At 33.7% G+C, this 22,004-nt stretch overlaps 1 protein-coding gene across 1 annotated transcript; it reads right to left on the reverse strand.

Moving 5' to 3' along the window:
- Window positions 1-11,587: 11,587 nt before the first annotated feature.
- Window positions 11,588-16,483, reverse strand: LOC149562955 (protein HOTHEAD-like). The gene is made up of 4 exons (XM_089826409.1): window positions 16,319-16,483; window positions 14,381-15,031; window positions 12,289-13,132; window positions 11,588-12,014 (listed from the first exon to the last, which is right to left on the reverse strand). Exons 1-4 carry the CDS (start codon window positions 16,407-16,409, stop codon window positions 11,894-11,896), a joined length of 1,707 nt encoding a protein of 568 aa, XP_089682535.1. The 5' UTR covers window positions 16,410-16,483; the 3' UTR covers window positions 11,588-11,893.
- Between the last annotated feature and the right edge of the window lie 5,521 nt (window positions 16,484-22,004).

The following is a 22,004-nucleotide window of genomic DNA, read 5'->3' on the forward strand; positions in this document are numbered from 1 at the left end:
GCTGATATTGAAACTTGTTGCTGATTCTCAACTTGATTGTCAGCTCCATCTTCAGCAGACATTTCTTCATAGAAGTATACAACAGATTTGTACTCTTCTGATTTCTTGGATTCATCATCTTGAGCTTTTGCATGCTCATTTAAATTTACATTTGCACTCTCCACAATTTTCTTAGTGTTAGTATTCAAACACTTATATGCTTTACTTCTAGTGGAGTATCCAAGGAATATACCTTTATCAATCTTTGCATCAAACTTACCATTTCTAGAATATTTAAGAATGTAACATTTACAACCAAACACTTTTAAATGTTTTACATTGGGTAAGTGACCATACCATAATTCAAAAGGTGTTGCATTTTTACCTTTCTTGACTTGTACTCAATTCAGGGTGTAGACAACAGTACTTACAACTTCTCTCTAGTACTTTAGAGCAACATTTTTCTCCATCATTAATGTTCTCGGACAGTCTATTACTGATCTATTCCTTCTTTCTACAATGCCATTCTATGGGGGAGTTCTAGGTACCGATGTTTGTCTCTTGATTCCTTTAACATTGTAAAATGTCTCAAATTCTTGTGATGTGAATTCTCCTCCTCTCTCTAATCTTAGGCACTTTAGACTCTTTCCTATTTCTTTCTCACCCCTAGCCAAACACTACTTAAACATTTGAAATGCATCAAATTTTTGCTTTAAGAACATGATAGTCATCATTCTGGAATAGTTATCTACAAAAAAAATTATGTATCTGTCTCCTTTGTAGCTTTGCACTTCTATTGGGCCACATAAATCAGTATGCACTAACTCTAGTACTTTTTTGGAAATATAGGTTTTTCTTTTGAAACTTGACTTGGTCATCTTTCCTAGTTAACATTGTTTTCACATTGTATTGTCAGGCTTCTTCAGTTTAGGTAAACCTTTGGCTTTCTTCATTTTTTCGATGCTAATCAAATTATCAAAGTTGACATGACATAGCCTTTTATGCCATAGCCACACATCATTAAATCTTACAATAAGAAAGGTTGCATCCTCCATATCTAGGTAAAACAGATTACTCCTAGTTTGGTATGCTTTTCCTATCAGATTTCCATCAGTGTCATAGATTTTGGAAGTTTTGTTTCCAAATTCTACTTTACATCCTACATTGCCTAATTGTGACACACACAACAAGTTGTAGTTCAATCCTTCAACATAATATGCATTATCACATGAAATTTTATCTGTAAGTTTAATAGAACCTTTTCCTTTGATTAGACATGGAGCATCATTTCCAAATCTAACACTATTTGCATCATACTAAGTAAAGGTAATAAACTTGCTTTTGTCTCCTGTCATGTGATGTGAGCACCCACTGTCTATGATCTATTTGTCATTCTTGTTTACACAAGTTACCAATGTTGTTGCCTCATCTTCATCTGACTCATCCTTCATGGCTACATAGACTACCTCATCATCATTTTCATTAGAATCCTCTTCTTCGGAAATGTAGCACTTTTTTCCTTTGTAATCTCTGCTACCACCTTCTCTTTTGTTCTTGTCTTGTTTCCTTCTCTGTAGTTCTTTTTATGTGTGTATCTTGCAGCAATATGTCCTACTTCATTGCAATTAAAACATATGATAGGCAACTTACCCTTGAATTTACCTTTCCCTCTGTGACATCTTCTAACCAACAATACTTCCAATTGTTCCACATCTTCTTCATCTGTGCTGCTATCACTAGATGCACATTTTACCTTTTTCTTCTTCTTCTTTGGTTTCTCCTCTTCAATTTTTTTCAATGATAGCTTGGCCTTGAAAGTAGATTCAAGATTCTTATTTATGTAGTTATCAAAGTTGGATAACTCAAATGTAGTAAGTCTTCTCACTATACCTTCAAGTGTTAGCTTGTTTCCTAGTACACATCTTAACTCTTGGATGGCTAAAACTCTAATAGCATAGATAGGGAGCAAGGTTCTTAAGAATTTTCTATTGGTAGTATCATCATCTAAATGACCACCCAAACTTCTTATTGCACTTACTACTTCCTTTATTCTAAAGGCATATTGAGAAATGTTCTCACCTTCCTCCATTCTCATGTCATCAAATTTTCCTCTGAGGCTTTCTCTTTTTTCTCTTTGGACATTCTAATCTCCTCCATAAATATCTATTAGGGCTTTCCGCAACTTGAATGCAGAGTCACATCCCTCGATGTCATCAAATTCAGCATAGTTGAGGATAGAGGCAATCTCCAACATTGCCTGATTATGTTCCTTCTTTTTCTTCATATCTTCTGCAGTGGGGACAGCTAGGTCAACATGTTCCACTTCAATTGATGTTTGTGCACAATCACTTATTGATCCAAGGTGCAACTTAATTAAAATTTTCCATGCAGCAAAGTTATCTCTGTTGAGCTTGGTAACTTCTTTCTTGGACATCTTGATCTTCCTGCTTCTAGTACCTTTAAACCAAATTAGTAGATGGCTCTGATACCAATTGTTAGAAATGCTTTAGAATAACTAAGAGGGTGGGTGAATCAGTTATTCAAGGTCCAAATTTCTTGATAATTTTTTTTCACTAATTATAGTGAGCTCATTTAACTAATCATGCATCCAAGCTAAACATTCTACTTAGCAAGTTACTGAAAATCAACATGTAGGAATAAAACATGAAAGATCAACACATAACACAGTGATTTAAAACCACTACTAACATGCTACTCAATTCTCACTCTTCTGAAGTGATGTCCTATGAAAGGCCTACCCTATTAAAGGCTACACGACACTGTTAAATGTGACCTAGTTAAAGGATTTCATCCACCCTGTTAAAAGTGGGCCTAGTTAAAGGACTTTTGAACACTCACTTAGAATGTCACCCTATTAAAGGATTTACACAATGGTTGTTAAACCAACCTAAGTCCATAGGATTTTACCCTAACTGATATAATTATTAGAGAGTAACAACAAGGGCTTTTGATTTGATACAACTCACAACATAACTTGCGGATTTCAGATCTCAATTCAGCTCACAAATTTTCTTGGCTTTTAGTCTCTATAGCTCTGACAGCTTGTCCTCCTTTCAAGCTTTGTCACCTTGAGTCTCCATTCTTGATGTACCAATGCAATCATCTCTATAGTCACATATCAAAGTAGAGTCTTTGTACTCTATTCTTCCCTCTCAATGCCTTCACCTTGACATCTTTCCAACAACTCTTACTTCGTGACCTATAGCTCCTTAAATAGAAGTCTGGAATACTTTTCCCGCTCTTAATATTCCCTCTTTTAATTTTAGTTTGAATGGATTAGGTAAGATTAAATGAATCTACCCTTTATCTTGTTTCTTCTAGAAACATCATGAAGAATCCACCTGTATTCACCCAAAAATGGTTTAACTAAAATTCTGTGTCACCAGCTCATCATCCTTATCCTCCATTTGGTTTACAAAATTCAAGGTAACAAACTTGTTGGCTCAGATTTGATGAATCTTTGACTTTTCAAATAATGCAGCAGCTCAACACTATTGAATTTGTGATGCTCAACACATACTGTGTTACTCGGCACCAACCGTGTTTTACTAATGATCAGCACCTACTATGGATTCACTCGGCATCAACTAAATTTCTCTAATGCTCAAGACTTGAACTTGCTTGGCTCCTTCTATTTCACTTGACACACACTAGATTTTATATTTTCTCGACACTTACTGATAATCTATGCGGCATGACCTATCTTGCTCGGCATCCATTGATGAACTTAGTCAAGCTTTGTAGACAGCTTTGTTACAACTTATTCTTCTAAAGTTTCTAAGTGTAGCTAGCCTCTGTATTTTCAATTATATTATCAATACATCATTTTATCATTGTCTTAACTGATCCTTGTACTTCATTACAAAACCATAAATCAACCTTTCCATTAGGTGCTTTTGTTACATCTTATTAATTAAATCCTCTTCATCAATCAACTAAATGATAGTACTTGGATCTTATAAGCAATTTTCATTCCAGCAAGTTTGACATCAGTGACCAAATAGTGATCAAAAGTATTCTTTATCAATAATCTCCTTCTTTGCAACAATCTCCCTTCTTCAATAATGATCTTTTCAATCAGATTCAACATTAGGTAACTTCATTTAAAAGGATTCACAAAAAGTATTAAGTTGTGTCAAATTATTGTGTCTGTATATGAGGATGATATGGTCATGAAATAGACATTTTGAAAAAGTGGTTTTTAAAGATCCATACAAAAAAAACTATCATATGGGTATACAAATAAATAATATATTCAAAAAGAAGATCCTAGGTACTAAATTTTTTATTTCTAAAGTTTTTTAATATTTAATTTCTAAATGACTCAAATTTTGGCATCAATTAACAATATATTTCAAAAATAGGAAAAACACTTCTACTTTTTGGCCAAAAGTGAAACCCAACTTCTTGCACCGACTCGTATAAAACCATTAATATTGATCATGATTTACAAATTATTATTTTATAATAATTATCTATCAAAAAAACAATATGTGACTAAATAAACTACAAAAAATGTAGATTTATGACTAATTTTGATTACGTGACCAGTAGTAGTTTATTGCTAGTCATTCATCTTGCAATCAAATTTATGACTAAAGTACTTTGATAATTTCGTTGTTGATTGTTATTGAATACTAATTTATTGCTAGTGTATTTGGTAATTGGTTGTGTTGGTGTTTTAAAACATTATAGGTTTTAAATTATCCTGATGAGAATATGGTACATCTAGGGGTAGCTAACTCCCATCTTCAACATACTATTTTAGACACTAGAACAACTATAAGGCTTGACCCTTCTTCACTTCAGGCTCTACAAAACATAGATGGGTGGACCTTAGATTCAATCAATATAGTACTAGTGCAAAACATATCCATGAATCTATAATCAGTAGATTAAAAACCCTTATATCTCCTAATGACTCATGCAATAATAGAGATCTACAGTAGCTAGATGCAAATCTATGAACTTCATAAGCTGAGTGAGGGAATTCTATTGTAGCTCTTCAAGATGACAGGGAAAAGCATTTGATTAATAATGTTGAATTCAATAAAACCCCTAATATGCACCAGTAAAAAACTAATGATCTTGTAGCTGATCAGTGCTTTAACCATTGGGTAATTTCATGAATCAAAATCACACATATGGATACCTAATACCTATTCGTATCTTCAGACATCTGATCTACCCATTCACCTTGTAAATATACATCCATGTTCAATCTAGATCTCATTCTTACATGATATCCCCATTAGTAAACTTGTAACCCTATTGATTTCCCTGAAGCTTTTACATAACCCCTTGAGTTATAAGCAATAATGAGACAACATCCAGCCTTAAGGGACTGCAACTATGACCTAGGCTCTTTGTTCAAAGATCATAAAACATTGAAGATTATTGAGATAGGAGATGAGAATCAGAATGAAACTAATGAAATTCTTGCTCATTTGTATTCATTTCCTTGAAATAATACAATCAAATGTATGAAATCAAAACATGAAAACACCTAACATATCAGAACTTGTTGTATTTGCTTTCCTACTGCTATTCATACAAGAGAATTATGCTAAAGAATGAAGGTGGAATCACAGATCTAGATCCACAAAGTGGTCTCACAAAAAGACTGAAAATTCCAACCAACAGTTGTCTCACAATGAAAAAACTAGATCCCCTACAATGGATGAAAGACAGAAAGAGATAGAAGATAGATGAATTCGTGGATCTCATCTCAAAATGACATGTGTCTATTTGGAATTCAATCTTTTTTAGTTGCAAAACCTCCTTCCTCTTTCCACACATTGATCTGATTTGGTTTCATCATTGCTTTGTAACAAACTTGTAAAAAATCTCCTGTTCAATGATGAAAACCCCTTTTGTTTGCTAAAATATTTGATATGCATCAAGAATGTTGATAAAACCTTGATTCAACTTACTTGAAAGTGGTTAAATTCAACCCCAATTGCATTTTCATTGTCTTTTATGTTTATTCAGGTCATTACCATGTTATAAAATAGTTTTGAACTTCGTCGCCTGAATATAGTTACAAGTTGGGAATTTGGGAGAAAACATCCTATAGCTCGAACAAACTGCTTCCTATGTGAAAACTAACCTCATATTCAAAAAATTTAGTTTCTCTCAATTTCGACAATATATAACATGTCTATATTCACCTCTTGGAAGCTTGCTGAATCTTAATTTGACAAATATGCCCTCCTATTATAAAACTCTGGCTTGCAATTTGAAAAATTAAATTTTCAAAAATTTAAATTAATCTAAAGTTGAAACTTTAGACTATAACCCCTTTTTGTATTTAAAAGACCTAACGTGCATTCATTTGAGAAAATAATAAAATATTATTTATTATTATTTCCAAACTTTCCCCTATCCTTTGAATTCGAGGTCAAACCTCCATTGACTAAGCGCCAGGTGGTAGCCTTTGACTGGTTTGCCTCTGTTCATCAAGTGCCACATCATCATCATTTCATCACCTGAGCAGGGCCCACTAACACGTGTCAATCACCTACTTACCCGCATTTCTTATCTCGTGAGCACCTCTGTAATGTGAGATTGCACACACCGTTCAATCTGGACACATGTTGTGATCTAGGACCTCCATCTGAAACTGCTCGTGACTGCCACCTTGCTGCCAGCTGAGACTCGGTACCATGTGGCGGCATCCCGCAATCCTACATTTTTTAAACCTCGAGCATCTTGATCTTGCGGGCTTACGCCATCCGTGGGATGAAGACATGTGTCAAAATCTCAGCCTCCATCACCACATCATTGTCCTTGCATCTTTGGTCAAAACCTCGAGCATCTTGATCTTGCGGGCTTATGCCATCCGTGGGATGAAGACATGTGTCAAAATCTCAGCCTCCATCACCACATCATTGTCCTTGCATCTTTGGTCAAAATTATTCCTACGACTTGCCAGCGGTCCTCCATGTGCATGTTGGGCCCACTCAACACATGCTTGCCTTTTAAAAAGCGCTGTCTTGTTAGGCACAATGTTTACGTGTGCTTTCATATTTAAAGACATGAAAGGACTCTCCCACGGGCAATGTGGTATAATAGCCTTTACAGGGTTTCCCCTTTGCTCTCTGTGACTTTCTCTTAATTTTAATGTGTTTTGCTTACTCATCTGCACACGGCTTCTTCAAGATTGCTCCTTTGTGTTTAACACATAAGGCGGCTACTCTCCAACACATGGACGGCTTCCTATGTGGACACTCTATGTCTTTAGCAGCTTGGTCTTCTCCTTTAAGGGTGTGGGCTTTTGATGCTTATTTGACCCTTTTTTTATTTGCGTGAGTTGTTTCTTCAACTTTGGCGCCTTTCCTCTAACATGGTGACCATTTGTTTAGCGCAGGGTATTCTTTATGTCCTACGGCTTCACTTTTTAATGCAACCTCTATGTTATTTGCATAAGGCTCTACATTTTTATGGTGAGTTCTCTTTGCTCTTACTCCTACGCATGATCCCTCCAACACACCCTTCTCCCAGCGTGGAGTTCCTCTTGTCTGATATTTTCTTATTCCTTCTTTTTGTAATCTGATTTTGATGCTGAGACACCTCCCCTATCACTATTTTATAATTCTAAGCTTCTATCATTTCATGGGTTCCTCCTTTTATTCTAGGTGGCTTCATCCTGTTCTGCTCTTCACACGCAGATTTCAACATGGGGTTTTTCTTTTTGCTTGGGCATTATCATCATCTACTGGTGTGAGGCTCCTTTGACTGGCTCCCTACTACTGAATGTGGAGCTTCTTTTGTCTATCATTGGGTCTTCCTTCCATGCGTGGACTACTTTGACTTCACTCTTGCATGTGGTCTCTCCTTTTTATGGCGTGGGTTTTTTAATTTCCCCTGCTGCAGCTTGAAACTCCTTCTTTGCGTGTGAGATATCCTCCAAAATTGCTTAAGAAGCTTCATGCAAATGTACAGGCCCTTTCATTTGACATGGGATTAATATTTCTCAGCAACTTTCTTTTCACATGCCATAGTTGTTATGCATAGAAAGCTCCCCTGTTTCATTGCGTGGTATATCTCTACTTTTGACTGCGGGTTTTTCAAACACTTGGTGTGCTTCTATATCTACCAGCATTGTTGCAAACTGGGTGCACTTTATAACCTTCAACTCCCTTAGTTGCGCCCATGGTGGTTTGTGTTCAGCATCCAACGTTCATGGACTCTAGAACTAGTAATGTATTTGAAAAAAAGAATGGCGAGAGCAACAATTACTTTCTTTTCGCTCTTCCATGTCCTATTTCCTTGACCAAATTAATTTCATCCCACCAAAAATTATAGAACCCAACCTATCCTTAAAACTCAACAGCGCTTTGTCTGATTTCAAGAGAAGATATCAAATGACATGAATCTTGACCTTTTTCTCAGTATTGCACTATATAATCATTGTCAAAATAAGTTTAACTTTGCATTTTATTTATAGAATTTGAACCACCCACTAAATTTGGGTTTTGATAACCAAAACCTTCATCCTTACCAACCTTTCTTCCAAATTCCACATTTCAGTGAAAGCATGCTGCATTGATACAGACTCGGTATCTGCTCCAGGGGTGCCCACAACAAAGGGATCAAGTAAGTATTCTACAATCTCCTCACCATAGTGCCGCTAAAAAAGTTTTCAACACTTTCTTGTTGCTAAATTAGATCCCAAAATCTCATCTGGTTCTTGGCACTTCCACAAGATAGGTTCCATATAAATTTTTAAATTGACATGTGCAAATAGAAACTTGCTAGCAATTAATACCAAAGAATTTGAAGGTAGTAGTTGTGGTCCCCAATTTTTGACAATATATCTCTTGTTATGCATAATAGGAAATTGTTGTTGTCCACGAATTCCAAGTTCATTTATCAACTGCTTGACTTTTGGTTCACTCTTAGTCATTTTGTTAGCCTCTTTTTTCTATTAAGTTTGATGCAATTAGTCAGACCTCCAAAGTGGGTCCAGCCATTTTTTTTTTTTGTTTTCAAACAACTGAACTGGCAAAGTGATCCATTAACCATATGATGCTCACTGGAATTAAATTCGAGCACTAACTGATCCTTAAAACTCATTTTATCATTTTACTGCAAACTGTCAATTTAATACTAGAAGGTTTTTTGACTATCCTTGAAAACTGATCCAAACCCCTGACCGGGCTCTGAAAATTGGCACACTGATTCTCTATTCCGCATACTCCTATCGTGTCAAATTTTTTCTCATGATGCATTCGGGGTCAAAAGATATTGACCATCAAAGTTGCCTTCTTAAATTCACCTGCACATAAACATGTCAAAAAACAACATATTGGTTTCGAATTTGGCTCTGAAAACTAGGCAAATTGACACTTGGGAGAATGAAAACTGGGGCATTGGTTCACTGTCACGAGGAGAGTATGGATCTATGATTTGGGCTCATGATGAATAACTGGGTGCAAATGGCGAGTGGTCAAAGTAGGGTACTCAAAATTGTAGATTGGAAACATTGGCAGAAAAACATTTTTTGTAAATGGAATTGACCTGGGAAAGTGTGTAAACAGATTCGTTAAGACTTAAAAATTGGCACACTTAAAGTATTTTCAGAGTATAATACAGTGGTACAATCCATTTGATCTCACCTATTATATATTTCAAGATATGACATCACAAACAGAGGTTCTGATAAATCTGCACTTCATGACACCAGTAAAAAGTTACAAGTTGCATTTGGAATTGCATTTGAAAACTAACCAAACGGATTCATCATAAGCTCAAACTTGAAATATAGAAAGTCTCTAACGTCTAAAATGCAACACAATTTTTTTTTTCACATTTTGGTCAACTAGGTCAAAGTTATAACACATTAAACAGGGCTTCCCAGAATTAAAAATAAATTGCATCAACATGATGTCAATAAACAACCAACTTTGAAAGATTCAAAACCTAGTCAAACGGATTCAAAACGATTCAAAATTTAAAACATAGGTCCTCTGGTATGGACAGTAAACACTCCCAAAGTGGCGAGTTATGAAACATTTTTAGGTGCGAGATATTCAATTGCAAACATAGGCTCCTATTGCTATTTGACACTTAAGCAAAAATGTAGATTTGACAAATGCTCAAACGAGACTTCACAAAATGGCTTGAAATGACAATTTATCATCATGAAACACATAGACACATTGAATGAAAGGTAGTAGAAACATTAAACACCTCTTGGGGTTCAAAAGTATAGGCGGGTACACGTGCATCAAAAAGCGTTTATAGGGCTTAGTTTCTCAATGGTACTCAAAAGTAGGGCTACAATTTTGAGTGCCAACAGGTTGTTATAAAATAGTAGTTTTTTTGTGGTTTATTTGGTAGTTGATTTGTAATTGAAATATGACTCTAATTTAACCTTAATCATAATCCTATCTCTGATTCTAATTGTATCTCGAATCCTAATTCTCACTCTAAATTTAATCATAACTATATCTTGAACATCAAATAATTTTCATACTATCTCTAACCCAAATTGAACCTTAACTATAACCCTACCCTAATTAAAACCTAGTTCTAACTCTAATTGTTACCTTGACTCAAATATATTTCCCTAATTGAAACTTAACCCCAACCCAACCTTATCCCTAAACCTTGATTGGACCCTCATTCTGATCGGAGCCCTAAGCATAAATCAAACATTTCTCCTATAACTTGAATTAGTTCCTAATCCTATCCCCAACCTTAATTGAATCCTAATCTTAAATTTAATTAGAACATGATTATAACCCTTGGTCCCTTACTAAACACTAACACTGAATCTAACCCTAACTTAAGGCTAACCCTAATACTCCTAACTTAAATATTTTGCCTTAATTATACCCTCACCTAACCTTAACCTTATTGAACTTTAAATCAAACTCCAACTCTATTGGAATATTACATGTAATTTAACTATAACATTGATGCTAAATTCAAATTTGTATTCCAATAGAATTAATTGAACCATTATTCTAATAGAATCCTAATATTTCATTAGTACCTCGATTCAATTTTTAACACCAACCCTACCCCCAACTCTAATGGTAAAAAATATTCTTAATACTATCAAAATATTAATGATAATATTCCAATTATTTATAATCTATTATAATATTTTTTTCAATTCATTATATCATAAGCTTATCCTAAAATATTATTTATAAATAATAATTCTTACAATAAATATATTAAAATAATACTATTTAAGATGTGTTTAAACTCTAGGATGTTTGAGAGATTTGAGACGATGTGATCAAACATGTTTAAATTCTATAAAATAACATCATTTTTACCAAAAGTGCATGGTTAATACAAGATATGAAAACAAACACTATTCAAAAAGCTAAAGGAATGAGTCAACTTTACACAAGAATCCCTCCTTTATTGATATGTACATGCAACATGATATTTCTTTGAAAATCTATTGTATTAAGGTTGCAACCATTTTCTAAAAGAGCCATGAACAAGTGAAGTCACAAATAAGGAACCTCATCCCCAATATTAATATTCAACATTACTATAACATTACTATAGAATTTGAACTTTAGAACATCAACACCTTACTAAAACCATCACACTAAACGAGTACCCACAAATTAAGACTTTTCGTTGATAAAAAGACAGAAAACAAATTTTAATATAATTTTAAACCAATTTTACACAAATAACGTATATCATGTTCCCTCTACAAACATAATTGCTCGGTACAATTAATTATGTTGAAAAGTCTCTACCAATTTTCGCTTCAGGGAATATCTTCATTACTGATAATACAGAGATATTGCCATTTTATTTGCCATTACCGTATTGATGAACACTGCACACTTCACTCTTTCAATGGCAGCCAAAATAACGTTCAATGGTTATAAATCCATAAAGACATCTATCTTACTTATTCATGGAAGGCATTAATGATATTCATATCAGTGAAAGCTTCCTTGTTCTTTCCTTCTTCTAAGACTTGGCTACGGTTCTGTCTCAGACGCTCCTTGAGGATCCTCGTTCCCATGTACCTGAAAACATCCATCTTTATTGTCATATAATGAATTATTTAGCAATTAAAGAATCAAAACAAGTACATTTTCTTGTGGACATTTTAGATCCATTTGATATATGGGAAAATCAGGTGATAAGAATTGTTTTTCATTATTGTTTTTTTATATATCTATTTTGTTTTATGTTTCCTTTTCATATTTCATATAGATTTTAAAAGCACCACTTTCTACTCAGGATTATATTCATGATAATATAGACACTAATGGGCTTAAGTATTTGAATTCTACGCACCTGCCAAGCATCATAGTAGTTGCCTGTGGATTGGTTCCAGGGCCATCCTTAAAAGTAGAACCATCCACAATCCTGAGACCACAAACCCCTTTTACTTTATACCTTCGATCAACCACATCACCAACATGACACCCTCCATGGAAATGCCACATTGTGTTCAGTGTAGCTTTGCAAAACTTGAGCAAAGCTTCTTCATCCGATGTAGATTCAGGCAATGCTTGTCCAATGAATCGAAGCTCACTCTTTCCACTGGACTTGTTCCTAAATGTGTACTGCTGAATAGAGAAAGTCTCACTAATCTTGGCCATTTCTTGCACACCCTTCATGCAAGTTCCCATATCCAGAGGGTGGGAATAGTAGTTGTAACTAACTGAAGGATTATCTCTGGGGTCTGTACTTGTTAGTTGGATCTGTCCTCTTGACATGGGAAATGCTATCTTGGCAAAAATCAGCCCAAGGTATTGGTTTCTTTTTGTCCCTTCACTTGTGGTTACTTGTGACACAGAACTGGCTGATTCAATGTAAAGTCGGGAATCATGAAGTATGCCTGCCACCTGTATGCTTGAAATTTCAAGGGGTATTGGTGATTCCACTATCATGGTTGCTCGAGGACTATCCTGTGCACCTTGCCCAACTGAGGGTAAATCTACAAGGACAGGGATTTTGAATTGCTTCAGATGTTGGGAAGGCCCAATTCCACTCAAGAGGAGGACTTGAGGAGTGCCTATGCTTCCTGCTGATACAATTACCTCGCTGTGGCCTGAATCTTTGTTCAGTAGAACTTTACGAGATTTACCAACAGTAACCGAGTTTATGAATTCAACCCCTTGAGCCTTTGGTTTTCCTGCAACAGATCAGGTTTGTTACAAATAAGCAATCCGATGGATCTTCATCTTCATTCAAAAATACCATGTTTTCTGAAATTTTATCCATTTCTAATTTCTCTTTTCTAGAGAGTTTTGAGAAAGTCCCTGCTTAAAGCATTTGTACAAACGTGTTTTGGGTCTTGGCCTCTCAAAGAAATCTTAGATAAAAGTTGAGGAAGTTGAAACATTGTTCACAATGTCAGAAATAAACTATAATACAGAATGTTTGTAATCGTTCTTAATGTATATCTGTTCATTTAAACATGCAAGAAATAAAAATAAGGCATATACAGCACCATATCAAGCGATGCTCAGTAGGATGATATGAGGGTAGCATAGATTGGATTAATATAAAGTGGGGAATTCAAGGTGGACTATTTTATTTAAATGGGCAATTTTAAGGATCTTCATCGTTATTCAAAATAACATGTTTCCATAAATTTGTTTTTACATAAAAACTCCATTTACCATGTAGCCATCCACTAATTACTCTGTTATCAGGAAGTTCCTGTTTTAAAGCACTAATCTGTTTTGTGTCCAAAAGAAACTCATAAAAGTTAAGTCAAAAATTTGTTCACGTTATGAGAAGAATTTAAAATACAAACCATTTATGTTCTTTCCTAATCATTAAAGGGAAAAGCTCCTAAAGTTTAACTGTTCATTAGGAAGAAGCTAGAAGTGAAAAAAAAAATATGGCTGATAGATTATCTTACCAGTATTGGTTTAAAAGTGAAGAATTTGAAATAGAATAGCTTGTAGGATTACGAGCCATTTGGGACCCCTTCTTGAGGAAGGGATATTTAGGAAAGCCCATCACATTCTAATTGAAACTAAATAAAAATCAAAGGGATAAGGACAAAGGGAAGCTAAGCTCGATCCTAGTAAGAAATGGAAATGATGGCACGTAATAATGAGAGGAAATGGTATTCAAAATAATAATAGAGTGGCTATGCGAGATATAAAAGGAAGTCAATAATAGAAAAGACCTTCATAATTGAACTAGTAATAAGAAAATAAAATCGAAACTAATAATAATAGAGAAGCTATGTAGAATAAAAAGACACTGATAAAAGATAAGCTCTTAATAATTGTAATAAGAGAACAAAACCTAAAATGATATTATAGAAGCTTTCGATAATCAAAATGATTATGGTGAATCTTTGTATGAAACAATAATAAGACATAAAATAAATACATATCAAATAGTCTTGAATAAATTGACAAACCGAATTCAGTGGTGAAGAGGATTCTGCTGACTGTAGCATTGAGAAGAACGACAATATTTTTTGGGTTTGCTTGCTTAAGAAGATCTGCAGCCGTATGTCTCTTATTATTGTTATCATAAGTGGAGGCACTAATTTTGGTGCCCTCCACATGATTCACAGTATATCCATGGAAAGGGAGCACTCCAGCTTCCAAAAGGGCACTTCCAAAAGAGGAAGACCAACGAGAAAGCTTCTTTGGGAAAAAGGCATTCTGTTTCTCCACCCACTCATATGACTTACTCACAAGCTTCTCATTCCATCTCATACCTCGAATGTATTCCAAGCTTGCCCTGCTGTAGAAACCAGCATTCAGAGCGGTTCCCCCTCCTAAAACTCTTGCTCTATGCAACTGCAACCCATCTTTTGTAACAAATCCCTGAGCTATAGATGTGTACTTGTTCGTTTCTCCCAAGGGCTTTCCAAATAGTGTGGAGTCTTCAATGTCAGGATTTCCATAAGGAGACCCTCCTCTCTCTAATACCAACACTGAGTAGTTTTGTGAAAGGGTTGCTGCCAGGGGACATGCTGCTGTCCCCCCTCCCACAATAATGTAATCATATGATCTTGCAGCTGCCTTGTCAGCATCCACTGTCATAAATGGATATGGGTATCCTGCAATTGTCAAAACATGTCCCATCAACAACAATCACGGGCTATCCTTATGATAAAAGATACCTTAATGTCAAAATTTTAAATTTTTTTCGAATCTGATAAAACGTGGTGATTTTTTAACAGATTTTGTATTGTTTTCTCCTATTTATCATTGAAATTAACACGAATTCACACTAAAATTTTCAAAAAATTTATTATATTTTTGTAATTTTGAAAAAAAGTCAAAGATACATTTTGTATGGAAGATAGCAGCACCTGTCAAAATGTATGGTTCAATCTGTTCTCTTAATAGAAATCAGTTATTGTGAGATGCTCTTTAGAAACTAAAATTGGAGAAGATAGATAATCTGTGTTAAGATGATGGATCATGGAATATGATACAAAATGTTGACGTAAAAATTCACACACAATCTTATCCAGAAACAAGAATATATATCATGGATTGTGGAAATCTGTTGTCATTAAGATAGATAACTCAAATTTTTATGAACAGTTGGTGTTTTGTTAAAATGTATGATAAAGAAGAAAAAATCAATCATTTCATATCCTGGAATTTGATAGTTTGTCATAATTTTAGATGCTAAGCTTTTCCAATTCATTTGTGTCATATAAAATGAGGAGTTATAGAATGAGTTGAAGAAGACCATGAATTCCGTTAACATTTTGTATCATATTCTATGATCTATTATTAGGATAAAGTGAGGTAGAGATTTCACTCCTATAATTGATCGTAGAGCATGCTATGCTATCAGCAACATATATAAATATCATAAAAGGAAGTCTTATTTGAAATTGATAACTCTAATCACAAATGAAGACATTAAAATTCTTCTGTTCATCTTATTGAATATGTAAGCATTAATATTTTCCCATCCATGTTTCAGCTTTATGAAGGGAGGGAGAGAAGATAATTAATCGTATCAATGCTTGAGATTATACACCATAATAGAAGTCATAGGGTGCAAAACTAAATGAAGATGATATTCATTTTTCCTTTTTCCACTATATTTGGATAGTGAATTATAAATTATAATCTGAAATGTTGATAGAACTAATTCTCTTTTTCACCCTACTTTCTCTGATAATAGATCAGAAAATATGATCCAAAGCATTGATGAAATTCATTCTTTTTGACATCATTTTATTCTGGTGATAAAATATAAAATAAAGTCTAAAACATTAATTCAAAAATATTTACACAATCTAATTCAAGATCTTTCAAATTCAACTCTAATTGTACTTAAAATTGATGGTCAGATTACAATAAACTAAATTAAATTTACCAACCAGACATAGCTGTTGCTGCATCGGAACAGTACAGTACAAGGCAACTGCTTATAGCGAGCAGCCATGAAATCACAAGGACAGGAACCTGCATTCTCAAAAATCAAGTTCTTCCTCTATCGTTGAACTGGATTGAAAATTAAGTTCTTCTTAAAGTGGTAAGTGCTTGCATTGAATGAACTATTTTATAGATTATATATGAACAGATAAAGGTTGAAAACAAGCAGTGCACGCTGTGTTTTACATGGGACCCGTCTGCTCACAAAATTGCTTGAAAGGCAAGCTTGTTAGTGCTTTCCAATACTTTGCGTTGGCGTTATGGTTTACTTGCTTTTGGGATTTGTTCCTGGTCGTAAAAATGAAGAGACGTAATACACCGTCCCTTTGAGTACGGTTTTTCCAAAAAGAACCATGATTCTCATGGGCTTTCGTAAAGTCATATGACTGACGTCGATCATGATTTACAATACACATATCATGAAATTTTAGCCGTTGCTATTGTACACGGAAGCTAAGAAACATAAGCAAATTAAAAGTGGTATATTTATGGCCATTAAAATATTTTAACTTAGAAAAGTTTTGTGACGAGAGCTGAGGTATTTGGCTTTTATATTGCATTAAACCAAATCATCACAGCGATACAACAGAGTTTGCTTCAAACAGAAGAGAAAGTAAAGAGCAGGTGACAGTTCCCTGTCAGGCCCAGATGTTGAAGGCAGATTTTTCAGTTGGCTGGAAGGTTCCATGATTGAGAGGCAATGTATTGGGGACTGCTAACATGAAAATAAATAAATTCTTTTGTAGTTCATCTTTGATGTCATCGTGAACAGTAGATTGATAAGAATATATTATTAGAAATTTAAAAGTTTTATAGAGCTGATAAACATATATTTATAGTTTTGTTGTCCAAGTTGTTTAATTTGTAGGAATTATAAATAAATTATGTTTGAATATGTATATGTTACAAAATTACAATTCTAGATATATTATATGATGATTTTAAATTTTGATAATATTTATATTATAATTTATTAGTAATATTGTATTATTACTAGTTATAAAGAATCGTCATGTATTTGATAATTTGATAAATTCTATATAATATCATTTAAAAGTTGATTTGGAAGTTAATGCAATTTAAATATAAGAAAAAAATGTATACATATAGAAATAAAGAGACTCAAGGTTTCATGACAATGGTGGCTCACAAGTAATATGGTAGTTTTTTAGCCAAAGGAATAGTGAAGGTTATTGAAACAATGACTAGTGTCTTGAAAAAGGTTTCCACAAATCTTAGGAGAGATTTTTATAAAAATATTTTTGAGTATGAAGGTCCAACCATGAAGGCACCATTCCAAAAAACGAATAGGGCTATGCATCAATGCCTAGAGTGTTCCAATTGATTTCAAAAAGATTGAAAAGAAAATTCTAGCTACCAAAAAACCAAGGCACAACACTACAAAAAAGTAAAGTAAGACAATGCTTGGACCACTCTAAAGTCACAATATCCCTATAAGTGGACAACAAGGAATGAATATATTTAGTGCATTTTTATAGAGAGATCTTCTTTTATGAAGTGGATTGGGGTTTGGTCAACAGATGGGTAAGTGCACCAAGATGCTAGTGAATTAAGTGGCTAACATATAAACACTTTTTTATAGAGCTCAAAGTCAAGAATATTATCATATAGAGTTTACAGTGTTTTAATTAGATATAGTATATTGTAATTAAAATGTTCTACAAGCACGTATTTTAACACTTAAAAAGATGTCATTTTGAGAAGAAAAAATATTAAATCACATAAAAAAATTAAATTTTTTATGACGTTCTAGAGGAGAGAGTTATCTTCTAAAATGTATAATGTTTGTTTTGGTTATAAGAGATTTTATTTGAAAAATGTGGTGGGAGATGAAAACTATCAATTTTAGGTTTGTTAAAATTTGAGTCATTATAAAAGAGAAAATATAGGTCTAAAACCAAATTTTACTTGTGATTGTTCTAGCTATATATGTTATCTATAACATATAATCTGAAATCAAAGAGAAATAAGTTTATTTTCATGTAGTTTTGTGGTAGGAACTAGACCCCTAATTTCAGTGTTTTCAGCAACTGAAAAATTATCTATAAAAATTAGGGAAATATATAAATTCTTATTCCGAATAATTATTAAAAATTATAATCTTAAACTTCATCTATTTCTACACATTTCATTAGTTTACTTAATTTTCAAATTCTAAATAATAATACCACTTTTATGTCATTGAAGGGGAACAATTATACTTTTGTTAGCCTTTTCCTTTACAAAAAGATGACACATGTTTCTGCTTTTACCCCAAGATAGAAAGATAATAAGAGATAGAGAGAGAAGGGTCCATAGGAGGAGAGGGAGAGAGATAAGGAGACTATGATAGGGATAGAGAAGATAGAAGGAGGCAGTATTGAGTGTTCATTTTACATGATGCTAACGACATAAATTCTCACAAATCTCTATCTTGAAAAGTTGATCAATGACCAACTCCAAGGTTATGGATGCTATTTTTCAATCTATTAGGTAACTCAATTGAAGATTAATGTGAATTTTCACAACTGGTATCTACTGATTCTAGACAACTTTGTTGAAATACAACCACAAAACCAATATATTTTGTATTTTTCTATTTTATGATGAATGCAATTTCTTATTAATGCAACTATATGAATTCCTATTTTAACCACATGTTTGAAAATTAAATAATGAAGATAGATTCATGAGAGATTTAAAGAAAATTATTGAAGGGAAAATTCCCAATAGATATAAGCCAAAGAAATAACACATTTGTGAATTAAATTATCAAAAGGACCTGATAGGAAACCAATAAAATTAGGAGTAGTGCTTCCTTAACTCCACTAATGCAATTATCAATGGGTACTTTAATGAAAACCAAAATATGTTTCACAATTCATAAAATTGTGCAGCTATAGAAAGTATCTGCACATGCGAAAAAATGTTATGTAAGAACAATAGTGATCCTTTCTCCAATTAGTCACAATAGAGGAGTTTATTAACATAAGGAAAACACCATAACTAAAATATCTCACAATTATCACAACACAATAAAACTATTAGCTCCATTACTATTCATGATTTTGAATTTAAAAATAATAATACACCTCGACAAGATTTACTACACTTAGAATGAAAGCACCAATAATATTTATTATTGCATCAAAATATCGGCTTGGAGTACATGTTACATCCATGTATTTATAAGAAAACCGCTCCTCCTTTTGTGTTTAGGAGTAAGAGCTCTTCTAATGCAAACATTATGCTAAACACCAATAAAATAAAGCTAATTATGTACAAACTAACTCTCTAAATGGTGCTAAGTAGGTCTCCACCCTTGTTTACATCAATTAATGAGTGCATGAGCCTTTACATAACTTAAGATAATAAAAGAAGAAAAATTTCAAAAGATAGAAGCCATGAGATGATCTAGGAGTCATTGAGACTTCTAAAAATGCAAAATCGGCCTTCTCTAGGTGTTTATGGTAGTCAAATTGCAGTTAAAATGCATTTGGTGCATTTAATGCTTAAAACTAGCAACTAATAGTTAACTAACAGTGCACTACTTCATCTTCAAAATTGTTGGTGCACCTCTTGTTTTGAAATACATAGCATGAAAAGCACACCTTGTGAAAAGCACACCTTTGGGTGACCGGATCAAAATTGTCAGAATTTTTTGTAGTATCAAAACTCAATTTCCAACATTTGGGTTTTATTCCCTCTAGACCAAAGCGATGTCTAGATGTGCTATTTTGAACTTTTGGATTATGGCCATGATTTCTTGAGTTTCTAGCAAATCTAAGGACTCATACTTATTATGCACTACTTGGTGGTATTTACTAATCTCCAACCTAATATTTTCCAAATCTCCCAACCTAGAATCTAACTCCAGTAGTGCTTCTTCAGTTTTGAAGATCTTTGTAATATCATCTTTGGAGGAAGCTGCCTCAAATAATTATATGAAATGTTGTACTATTATTTCTACTAAAGAAATTTGAGTTCTTGAATCATTCCCAAAAATCTCTAGGCTGGCAACATTATAGTACTTATTTGCTTCCAAAATTTGTCTTTGAGCTTTATTCTTAATTTCTTGAATATTCTCATATAATCCTACCATAACTCTATTGATGGCTGATACCTTCTTTATCTAGTCATCTATTTTATCTAATTCTTTCATGAGGTCCATCTACATCCAATACCTTTGACCTTTGACTATCTTCAATGCTACCAAATCATCAGCCAAGGCATGTACTTTACCCATTCCCCCAAAATCTTGGTCTATTATTGTGACCAATCTGTCGACATTATTATGGATGTTGTGTAGAAGGTTCAAATTACCCTTAATTATTGTTAGGAATAAGGTGTCTCAACCTTGGATAATTCCTATTCTTATTATTTATTTTGTAAAATGTATTTCTTGCAAATAATGTTGATGTGTCGACATCTTGAATTGTGTACAAGGAGATCATTGCTAAAATGGTTATGACAGATTCCTATGACACGTAAGAGCTATGTCAGGAAGATTCAATGATAGGTGAAGACATGTGGTAACTAATAATTTTGAATACTATACACTCTACCCCAATAGTGGGGTTCAGGGTTCCTATTTTCTTAGAGAATGGTAGAACCCTAATACGGTTACCTTTGGGAGTAGCCCTAAAAGTGAAGCACATGTTATAAGCATTTGTAGGGTTATGAAGAGGTGGGATGTGAGAAAGTGTATTTTTTGTACTACAAGTTTCTACTGGTGTCTTCTGTTGTTGCTGTTGAACTTGCATTGCAAGTGTATTGTAACCTTGTGTTGAAGATAATACATTGTGCAGGTTCTGGAGTGGTGGGGTTATTTTATCGAAAGGTTTTTCCCCACCGAAAAATCTTTGTGTTATGTGGTTTTTTTCTCTATCTATTTTCTTTATGCTTGGTTGGCTGTAATATTGTTGTTTACATGATATTGAATCTGTAAGTGTAAAATTTATTTAATAGGATTTGCACCATACTTCTCTTAAGAGATTAGTGTAGGAAGCTGTTTCCACACCTGAGTTTCCTTACAATTATTTGTACCCATCTATCTTCAAACTTGTGATGCCACTTGTTACAAGTATCCAAACATGAATCACTTTTTTTTCTAACCTGTCCTCACTCTTTCTTCTTTAGAGAAGCCCCTAGAGAAACCTCTAGATGGTTAGGGTCAATCAGACCTGCTATTTCATTAACATACCCCCTTAGTAACTAATTTTTCTTTCTTAATACTAAAAAGAGAGAAAAAAATGAATTAATAGGATGTGATATGAGGGGGGAATATAGGACCTATCGTTAACCTAAATTCCCAAGAGGAAAGATCCAAATTGATCAATCATAAAGAAGTGATCAATACATAAATGAATCAATCAATGGAGCATATGAAGAAAGGAGGAAATGCCATAATCTACTATAGAAAGTATGTGCTTGAAATCTTGAATGAATAGAAGAAAAATACTAACCTCAAAGTAGGGAAAATCTATAAAATGTTGATTTTTGATATCTATGTTTAGTTTCAAGGAATTCTGTAATCCATTCTAGACTAGAAATGTCGAGATGGAGAAAACCCAGAAAACTTTTGTCCTTTTGAAGGTAGGTTGACCTTGACCCAGATAGTAGGGCACAATC

Source organism: Cupressus sempervirens, chromosome 4, assembly GCF_028749045.1.
Source record: "Cupressus sempervirens isolate cs-2001-9-10 chromosome 4, ASM2874904v1, whole genome shotgun sequence".
Lineage (NCBI taxonomy): Eukaryota > Viridiplantae > Streptophyta > Pinopsida > Cupressales > Cupressaceae > Cupressus > Cupressus sempervirens.

Excerpts from the sequence above, each read along its gene's own strand:
- LOC149562955 (XM_089826409.1), bottom strand. The coding sequence starts at position 16,409 with ATGCAGGTTCCTGTCCTTGTGATTTCATGGCTGCTCGCTATAAGCAGT. Across the intron at positions 15,032-16,318 it reads TGCAGCAACAGCTATGTCTG|GATACCCATATCCATTTATG; the intron begins GTTGGTAAATTT and ends TGACAATTGCAG. Across the intron at positions 13,133-14,380 it reads CCTCTTCACCACTGAATTCG|GAAAACCAAAGGCTCAAGGG; the intron begins GTTTGTCAATTT and ends GATCTGTTGCAG.